Source organism: Myotis brandtii, unplaced genomic scaffold (genome assembly GCF_000412655.1).
Source record: "Myotis brandtii unplaced genomic scaffold, ASM41265v1 scaffold1214, whole genome shotgun sequence".
Taxonomy (NCBI): Eukaryota; Metazoa; Chordata; class Mammalia; order Chiroptera; family Vespertilionidae; genus Myotis; species Myotis brandtii.
The window spans coordinates 582,036-591,517 of NW_005354231.1; the positions used below are offsets into that span (position 1 = coordinate 582,036).

General features: G+C 58.9%; 1 protein-coding gene across 1 annotated transcript in view; it reads left to right on the forward strand.

The window, feature by feature from the left end:
- Positions 1-1,781, forward strand: part of ZFAT (zinc finger and AT hook domain containing) — a 60,401-nt gene extending 58,620 nt beyond the window's left edge. The window contains exon 18 of the mRNA XM_014533174.1: positions 882-1,781. Coding sequence (XP_014388660.1) covers positions 882-1,121 — 240 coding nt within the window. The 3' untranslated portion in view covers positions 1,122-1,781. The remainder of the gene's footprint in view (positions 1-881) is intronic.
- The last annotated feature ends 7,701 nt before the right edge of the window (positions 1,782-9,482 follow it).

Below are 9,482 nucleotides of genomic sequence, written 5' to 3' on the forward strand. Positions count from 1 at the left end.
GTGTGTTCCCTCCCTGAACCCCCCACCCTGTCAGGTGCTCCCCCCCCCAGAGTGAAATGAATCAATATTTATTTCTAAAGTCTTAGTTCACAGTACATTTTCCCATTTAAATGAAATTGAAACAAGCAGTAAAAGAAGGAATAAGAAAAAGGTCTCAATTCACTCCAGAAAAACACATCAGACGAGATGCACTAATAATTCCACTCGGAGCAGCTCTCTGGCTCCTGGTGAATTCTGTCAGCGACTCGGCGTTCCTCCCAGTCCTCCCCTCTGTGTGGAGCCCACCCCAGGCGCCTTTCCAACTCCTCTCTGAGGGACCGTGGCCCCTGCCAGCTGCCAGCCCCTCCTGCCCACAGGGCACGGTATAGTCATGGTATAGTGATAGTCTGAGCCAGTTGGGGTCTCCAGAGATAGCGTGGAGTCATGGCGTGTCACCCGGGTGGGCAGGGAGGGGAGGCCCCCGCTGCTGGCTGGGAAGGAGGTGCCATGAACAGGAGCTTGTGGGAGCAAGCCCACCTCTCCCCTCTCCCCTGGAGTCACTGCCACCTTCGCACCTGCCCTCTCTCTGCCTTGGCCGACCCTGCCCAGCCTGCACTGCGCCCCCTGGTGGGAGCGGCCCAGCCCTGCACCCAGGGCTCTTTCTGTGGCTGTGTCTTCCCCAGCAGACGGTGTCCCACTGGGCACCATGGCCTCTGGCAGCCAGTGGACCGTTATTCACGCCGCACCTGTACCCGGGAGCGAGTGCAGCCCGTGGAGAGGCCTCCGTGCGGTGGGCACGCGCTCTGGGGCGTCCCAGGTGCTCCGTAAGCCGTGGGTGACTGTTGTCATGGCCGGACCCAGAGGCAGGCCCTGCGTGACGTGCCCTCTCTTGCCTCCCACAGGTCACCGACGAGGAGCCCAGCTCCAACCACACGGTCATGATCCAGGAGACGCTGCAGCAGGCGTCCGTGGAGCTGGCCGAGCAGCACCACCTGGTCGTGTCCTCGGACGACGTGGAGGGCATCGAGACGGTGACCGTGTACACGCAGGGCGGGGAGCCCTCGGAGTTCATCGTCTACGTGCAGGAGGCCATGCAGCCCGCGGAGGAGCCGGCGGGGGGGCAGCTGGCCCAGGAGCTCTGAGGACGCCCAGCGCCAGGGCCGGGCTGCCAGGCCCTGCAGGGCGCCAGGGGACGAGGAGGGCGGCTGCCGACCGGTGCTGTCCTTGCTGCTCTTCTCTGTGCTCCTCCCATCCGCCGGCCGCCATGGGGGCTCCTTGTCCTGCTTTGGGTGGGCAAGGTGATTGGCATCCGCAGCAATAGGGCCCCCCCCAGCACAACCGCCCCCCCTTACCCTGAATGATCTGCTTCTGAAAAGACTTCTGCATCAATTCTTCAGACAGGGCTCACACCGCATCGCCCCCTTCCTTTCAGAGACCCCCCCAGTCCCCATCAGCATCTTCCCGAATCCCAGCCCCGACTCCTGACGCCACTGAGGTGCTGAATCTGCATTTGGGACTGTGTGCAGCCTGGCGAGAGCCGGCACCACAGAGCCGGGGGCCTGCGGGGAAGAGGAGGGGCAGACTTATCACAGAGCCCCCAGGATCAAAGTCCGCCCCCCCCCCCCCCCCCCCCCCCGGCGCTTATCACGGGAGTAACCACAATCCATGACTCTTCCTCCGCCGTCCCAGGTGGGGCCTCAGCTTACAGGCTTGGCATTCTTTCGCTTTTTAAAAAAAATGCACTTTTTACTCTTCACCTCCTAAGGAGGCAGGTGGATGGAATAAAATCAGTCTCTGCCTGAGTATGTGTTGGATGGTTTGCGTCCCCCTCCTGAATCAAGATCCCCCCTCGACCCCCTCCATCTGCAGCCCAGGGCCCCTAGAATGCAGCCCTAATGCGCTTTCTCCTCTGAAGCCTTTAGATTTGCTTCGGGGCCCAGTGTTGGGGGTCGGTGACCTTACCTGTCGTCTGTGCCAGCGTTTGACTTGCCGCCGGCCCAGACGTGGCAGCACCTGTCCGTTCGCTTTGTACACTTTGTGCCCACGATCAGGCCTTCCCGACACTGTCGTGTGACTCAGGTGCCAGTCCAGGTGCTCGAGGGTAAGGCCTACACCTTCTGGAGCCCCTGCTCTGTGCACAGCACTGCTGACATCTAGGCGAGGCCCATTGCACCCTGCCCAGCCCTGGGTCGCCTGACATCACCCACCGTCCCACTCACCAAGGTCAAGATTCGCTCCCTCTAAGGACCCTTTCTTGAAAGGCAGTCTCGTGCAGGTGCATCAGCAGATGGGCAGACAGACGCAGTGGTGGCTGGTGTGGTTGAAGAGGGCGGAGTCCACAGCCCCACACACTTGGCCTTCACTGGTGCTGTCCTCTCGCCCAACCCCAGCAGAGCCTGAAGGCTGCTCTAATACAGGGAGGAAAGTGACAGCTTGCCCTAAGCCAGGAAGGGAAGTGCGTCAGGCCTTCAGGGGAAGGAGGGACTCTTCCCAAGTGGGATGAGTGGAGAGCTTCCTGGAGGAGGTGGCCTGTGATCAGGGTTTGTAGATGAGATAGGCTTTGCACTTGCAAGGATTGGGGTTAGGGGAGGGGAAGGGAATTCCTAAGTAAGTAAGAGTGGAGCTGACCCCTGGGGACGGCATAGTATGGGCAGAGTGAGCCATAAGCGTTCTGTTGGCTGGTGGACAGCCCTAAGGGGAAAGGCACAAAGATCAACCAGAAGCCAGAACCTAGAACAAGATGAGAGATGATGGGTATGGATTTACTCAGTAAGCCATGGGGAGTTGGCCACTTGGTAGACCCAGGGTGTGAAGGGCAGAGCAATATTCCAGAACAGTGATCTTGTCCACGCATCAGGTGGGCTGTGCACATAGTAGGAACACAATATTTTCCCTCCCGTTGTCCATGGTGACTTCTAGGAGAGTCCCATGACAAATGGCGGCCCAGACAGGGATGTATTACTTGCTCGCCTGTGAGCAGAGCGAGGTTCGCACCCAGTGCTGCCTATCGGTGCAGCTGCATTGTGCTCAGCTGCCCTCCCTCTCCTGGTCCTGTCACAGCGCCTACTGCGTGTTCATTCACTCAGCGATGCAGCAAAGACTAACTGATACCTCCAGCAGCCAAGCAGGCACGGGGCTGCGAACTAGGAACACAACTTACCAAGGACACAGGTCTGGGCCTCAAAAACTCCACCACAGTGAGTGGGCGGAGGAGGGAACAGGTGATGGGAAGGCTGTGAAGGTGTCGGCAGCGTGTCTCCGGTGGGTACCACACCCTCGGGTCCAGGCAGAGAAGGGCCAGCATCAGAGAGGCTTGGACTAAGGTGACCTGCCCAGGAAATGGCAAGTGTTGACCACAAGAAGGAATACACCTGCCCAAAGGTCTCTTTAGGGCAGTGGTTCTCAACCTGTGGGTCGCGACCCCTTCGGCGGTCGAACGACCCTTTCACAGGGGTCGCCTAAGACCATCCTGCATATCAGATATTTACATGACGATGCATAACAGTAGCAACATGACAGTTACGAAGTAGCAACGAAAATAATGTTATGGTTGGGTCACAACATGAGGAACTGTATTTAAAGGGCCAGGAGGTTGAGAACCACTGCTTTAGGGTAACAGAGCCCAAGTTCACAATCAGAGGTGAACAGCCCCCGTTTACAGAGGCCCGTTGTCTGCACCGCATCCCTGCCCACTGGGCCTGAACCTTATCAAGGGGGCCCTGGAATCATATTTGACCAATAGGCTGAGACTTGCCCCCCTGCCCCCGCCAATCAGAGGGGCACAGCTACATCTCATTTACCGACCAATCAGAGCGGCTCCATTGTGACCAATCAGGATGCATGATTCTGACCAATCAGGACAGTGCTAGTTGGACCAAAACCAAGCAGGCAATTCTGGTTCTCAGAGGAGGGCACCCTAAGTTTCCCTCCGAGGCCGCGTTTCCTGTTTGCAAAGTGTTTACCTGAGTCAAGTTTCTCCTTCCACCCCCCACCCCCTAGAGAGGGGCTCCTGGTGGCATCAGGTGGGCGGCTGGCCTTTTAGGTGACCGAGCAGTGAAGGCCGGAAGGAATGTGGGCCTGCCCAGCCCAGTGCCAAACTCCCGCGTCCGTCCCATCACTGACTCCGCCGGAGCCCGCGGTAAGTGCCAGTTCATCCTCGCAAACCAAGCGGGACACGGGCGAGGCAGGCGGTTAGGGCGTGTAGAGCCGCAGCTAGAAAGAGGCAAAGCCAGTTGAGAACGGGCTGTCTGGCCTGGAACCCGCGCCCCTACCCCTGACCTTGGGTTGCAGCCAGAAAGCCAGGGACCTGGGCGTCTGGACCCGGGAGGAGGCCCAGCGGAGGGAGGCAGGGCTCCTGTGTGAGGCCCCAGACGTGCTGGGCATGGGAGGGAGGGAGGGAAGGAAAGGATTTTGCGACTTAATGCCGTTCACATGTTCTTAGGCGCTGCTGCCTCCCTGAGAGCCATTGAATCGCCTGCGGCTTCGTCCCAGCCCTTACCCGGCAGGGCTGTCCGGGGGTTTGCTCACAGCAGTGCTGACCAGCAGGCTGTTTATTCTTGTATTCCGCCCCCAGCCCACCCTGGGCCACTGGGAACCTAGCAAGTTCACTGGTCTGTGATACAGGACTCCTGTGTTGGGGGGGCAGGGCGGGGGTCTGGTTCTCCAAGGTTCTTTCCTGGGGAAGGAGCTGGCTTTTCTCATTCACGTGGTACAATTAAGGCAATTATTAGCTCCCCCTGGGCCTTTGACTTGGTACTTTTTCATCCACCTGTTTGCTCAGGATTTTGGGCCAGGGGAGTGAAGGTCGGTGCTGAAAGGCCGAATGGGCGCCTCCTTCCTGTTTCATAACGTGTCCTGTGTGCCTGCTGAGTGCCAGGGCCTGTATCAGGGTCTTTAATCTTCCCATCCACCGGCGTCTACGACTGAACCGTGGGCACCAAGACAGCACTGACTCGATGCAGGCTGGGTGCTCTCATTTCATCCTCACAGCAACCCTGCAAGTTAGATGCTGGCATCAGAGTTTTATCGATGGGGACTGTCGGCACAGAGAGGTTAAGAAACTTGCTTAAGGTCACCCAGGAAGTAGCAGAGCTAGAATTTGAGCCCCAGCAAGATCTGCACTCAGAATCGAAGTGCTGACCGCCAACTCTTCTCCCCCTTTCACACCCGAGAAAATGGAGGCTCCCTAAGTAACCTGCAGCGGGTGACACTGGAGGCCAGAGAGTGCTGTGTCTGGGACACGATCCAATGCGAGGCTCCCCGTGCCACGCCGCCTCCCTGTTACCTTCCAGCCCTGACACCAGCAAGGCAAAGCCTAGGAATCGTGTGGCCCGGAGGCAAGAGCAGTGTGAGCAGGAGCCGCGGGCCAGAGGGCCCAGGGCCAGCCCACAGACCGTCCAGGTCCAGGTGGGAGGTGGGCACAGCCCGGTGGGGCTGGGGAGGAAGCTCAGGGCAGCGCTCACTGGCCTGGTCCTTGAGGGACCCAGGCTCTGTCCTCAGGCGCCCGACCCTGCTGTGCGTGGATCCCCCTCCCAGGCTCCCACCTGACTCCACCCCTTGGCACTTGTGTGATTTGGAAGCTGAGTCACCTCACCACTGCACAGCGGGACGCTGGGGGAACGTCCCTGCCAGGTATTGACGGGTCTCTGCATCCAGTTAGGGCGGCACCGGACGGGGTGAGGGTGCTGAGGGGGGTCACGAAACAGCCCCAGGGGCACTGAGGCTCCCAGATGAGGCCGGTGCTGTGCTCAGCCCATGTTGGGGGTGGAGGGCGGGCTCTGGGCCTGGAGACCGTGCCCGGGGAGGAGGTGGTGGCCCTCCACGTGGCATGCAGAGCGCGTCCCTGCTGCCTCCCGTGCTCCTGAGTTTGACTCATTTTTATAATCTAACTACAGGGCCAATTTAGCAAATTAATGTTTCTTGTGATAAGTATTCAAAATTTATTAGCTGTTGTCACTGATGATTTTTTCCCCTTGTTCCTTGGTTCCACCTTTCAAGGCTGGAGAAAAAAGACTGTTTGATTCCAAGTCCATCTCCCCACCCCACCCCTTCTACAATTTCTGCCAATGGCCATTTGGGTATTTCCTGACTTTGGATGAAATCCAGGTCCATTGGTCCCCTCCCAGGCTTAATGGTTTCAGGTTGTAGCAGGAAGAATTTGGGAAAGAAAAAATAAAGTGTGTTATTTTCAAGGTGGGGAAACATTTGGATATGATTTTAAAAATTCTAATCGCTCACCGTCACCTTCCCGGCTGCAATTTAAGGCTTCGGTGGTTTGTGGGAGATACAGTTGTTACACTCTCTGTGGGCCGAGGAGCCGCCGATGGTTTGTTATATTAACTATCAGAAAACAGACAAAAGGAAAAGGCAGGTCCGTGTAGACAGAGGAGCCCAGTCAGGCCCAGGTGCCCCGGGTGCCCTGGGTGCCCGCCGCCTCCCCCAGCGCTCAGCGTCGGTCCTTTCATTCTCTGCGTTTTTCTGACTTTCCCAGAACCAGACAGATGGGGAGTGAGGGAGCGATGTCCCAGGCAGCAGCCCACCCCGCAGGGCTGGTGATGACCAGGGGAAGCTACTGAGGGGAGGCTCCCTGTGATGGGCACTTCAGGGCACCCGGACGGAATGAGCCTTGGAAAATCCCGAGGCCCTGGAGGAGGGGTGCTCGGCCGGTCTGTCCCTGTGGGCCACGGCGTGCTGAGGGAGACTCAGTGGAGTCTGCCCAGTCTGGGTTGGAGTCCTGGGCCCACCACTTGCTGGCTGGTGCATCAGCCTCAGTTTCTTCATCTCTAAAATGGAGCTCCTAGTAGCACCGTCCTCACTGAGGCCAGGTTGATGTATGTCCATTTCCTGGCAGAGTTCACCTAGGGTTATTATCCCCACAGTCGTCATTTTTATTCTGAGGTCCCTGCGTTGAACACGTGAAGGGCAGAGGCGCCCCAGAGGCTGGGGGGAGCTGGGGTGACTCCCCAGGGCAGCGATCAGGAGGGACTGAGAGGTGGCTGCGGTGCTCAGGGCATTTCCTTCTCAGGGCGGGTCGCCCCTCCAAACTAGTCTCCTTCCTCCTTCGGAAACAGTGCTTTCAGCATCTCTACAGTGGGACGCACTGCTGGGCTGTTCTCATACGGTTGCAGTTGACTGGCACGGGCCCTCTGCTAGGCCCCTGCACCCCTCCTGCCTGTGGCCCCCCTTTCCTGGGTGTGGGATCGTGGTTTCCAGAGGTCGGGCAGCTCTGAGAGGGGCACATTCACTTGCTGGAGGTCAGAGCCCGCAGGTGGCGGGCAGGGGCTAGAACTCGTGCCCGCCCATCCCCAGAGCCATCTCTTTCCGGCTTTCCTCCCCACCCTGTGCTCTCTGCCTCTCAGTTACGCTGATGCCTGTGGAACCTCATGCAAGGCCAAGGTGCGAATGACCCGGTGAGAACTGGCACTGTGGAGGCCATACACCAGCAGGGGGAGCTAGGAGCCTCCTGGTGACCCAAGCCTCTGACGTGGGCTTGGTGCAGCCAGGCAGTGGTGCGGACAGAGCAGAGGGGTGGCCCTTCCCTGCTTCTCTGACAGGCGCTGTGGAGGCCATACACCAGCAGGGGGAGCTGGTGACCCAAGCCGCTGACCTGGGCTTGGTGCAGCCTGGCAGTGGTGCGGAGGGAGCAGAGGGGTGGCCCTTCCCTGCTTCTCTGACAGGCGCAGCACCAGGCAGGTGGGGACGGTGGCAAAAAGCAGGCTTCGAACTTGGGAGAACCCGTGTCCCTGCCTCGGCTCCATTGGCCGCGTGCCCTGGGATACGCCCCTTTCTGTTTCTGTGCCTCAGTTTCCTCTATCTGATAAGTGGGGTGATGAGACCCAAATCCATGGCTATTGTGTAGGTCAGGGGTGGGGAGTTCTTTTTCTGCCAACGGCCATTTGGATGTTTATAACATCATCCACAGGCCGTACAGAATTACGTGTCCCTGCCTCGGCTCCATTGGCTGCGTGCCCTGGGATACGCCCCTTTCTGTTTCTGTGCCTCAGTTTCCTCTATCTGATAAGTGGGGTGATGAGACCCAAATCCATGGCTATTGTGTAGGTCAGGGGTGGGGAGTTCTTTTTCTGCCAACGGCCATTTGGATGTTTATAACATCATCCACAGGCCGTACAGAATTATCAACTTAAAATTCGCCTGCTGTATTTGGTCCAACATTTAATTAGCTCACCCCTCATGCCTCGGCAGGGCCAGACCAAATGATTTTATGGGCTTCATACGGCCCGTGGGCTGGACGTTCCCCACCCCTGGAGTGGACGGAGACGTCTGTTTCCTGCCCAGTGCCTCACCTGACGGGCAGGTGCCCCCCTGCTAGGATGCAGGGAGCATTGCTGGGGGCCTGGAGCCTTGGGCCCTTTCCCCATCTGTCATGACTGGGTGACCTCAGTTTCCTTGTGCGATGGTGAGAAGGTCGGACCTGGGGGACCTCCAGGGCCCACACCTGGGGAAGGAAGGCATCGGCGTGGTGTGGAGGAGCTGGCACCCCCTGGCATCGGAGGGTGGGGTGGAGAGAGGCCCTGTGCACAGCTCATGGGTCTGTGGTCTCGACAGTCGCTCACCCTCTGAGCTTCACTCAGCTCCTCTGTAAGTGGGGGTGTCCTCGGCACACAGTGTGTCCTCAGGCCTCTCGGCTGCAGGGTAGTGTTTTGGCTCTCGGGCTCCTGGAGGGTTCCTGATGGAGCCGCGGGGCCCTGCCGTGCTGTGGGGGTTGGCGAGTGTTTCCTGGAGAGAGCAGATCGGTCTTCTGGGCTCTCCCCAGCTCTTCGGCTCTGCCATTGCCGCCCGAGAGCAGCCCTAGATTGTCCACGACGAGCGAGCGCACCTGTGCCCTGACTCCCTCACAGAGCCAGGGGGCGGCCCCGGGGGCTCCCGCACTGCATTCCAAGCCTGTGGTCAGGGCCGGTCCACACGCAGGGCCAGGAGCTTGCATCTGCTCAGGTATTTGTGTTTTAGTTGCCTGTGCCCTGACTCCCTCACTCACAGAGCCAGGGGGCAGCCCCGGGGGCTCCCGCACCGCTTTCCGAGCCTGTGGTCGGGGCCGGTCCGCACGCAGGGTCAGGAGCTTGCATCTGCTCAGGTATTTGTGTTTTAGTTTGACTTCCAGAAACCAAGCGCTTTTACACTCCTGTGTTAGAGAAGGATCGACTGGGTCTCTGGTTGAAGTGACAGCCCCGATGGAGGGTACCCTGCCACTGGTTCCCCTGTGCCTGGATCTCCTGCTCTGTGTCGGGGTCGGGGTGGGGAGAATCTGTGTCACCTGTTGACCCCTTTCTGTCCTGATAGGGAAACACCCAGTCGGACCAGCTCTGCGGCTCCTAGTGCCTGTGCTGCTCTAAGGAAAATGAGACCTTGCTGAGGAGGGAGAGAGCCTTTAATTAAATCACTGGGAGACTAGAAGGATTGAGTGATCAGAAGCAGAGGTGATGTGGGGGCCGGCGCTCTCTGTGGATTAATTAAGATGCTGCTGGGCTCCCTGCTCCCCGCAACGG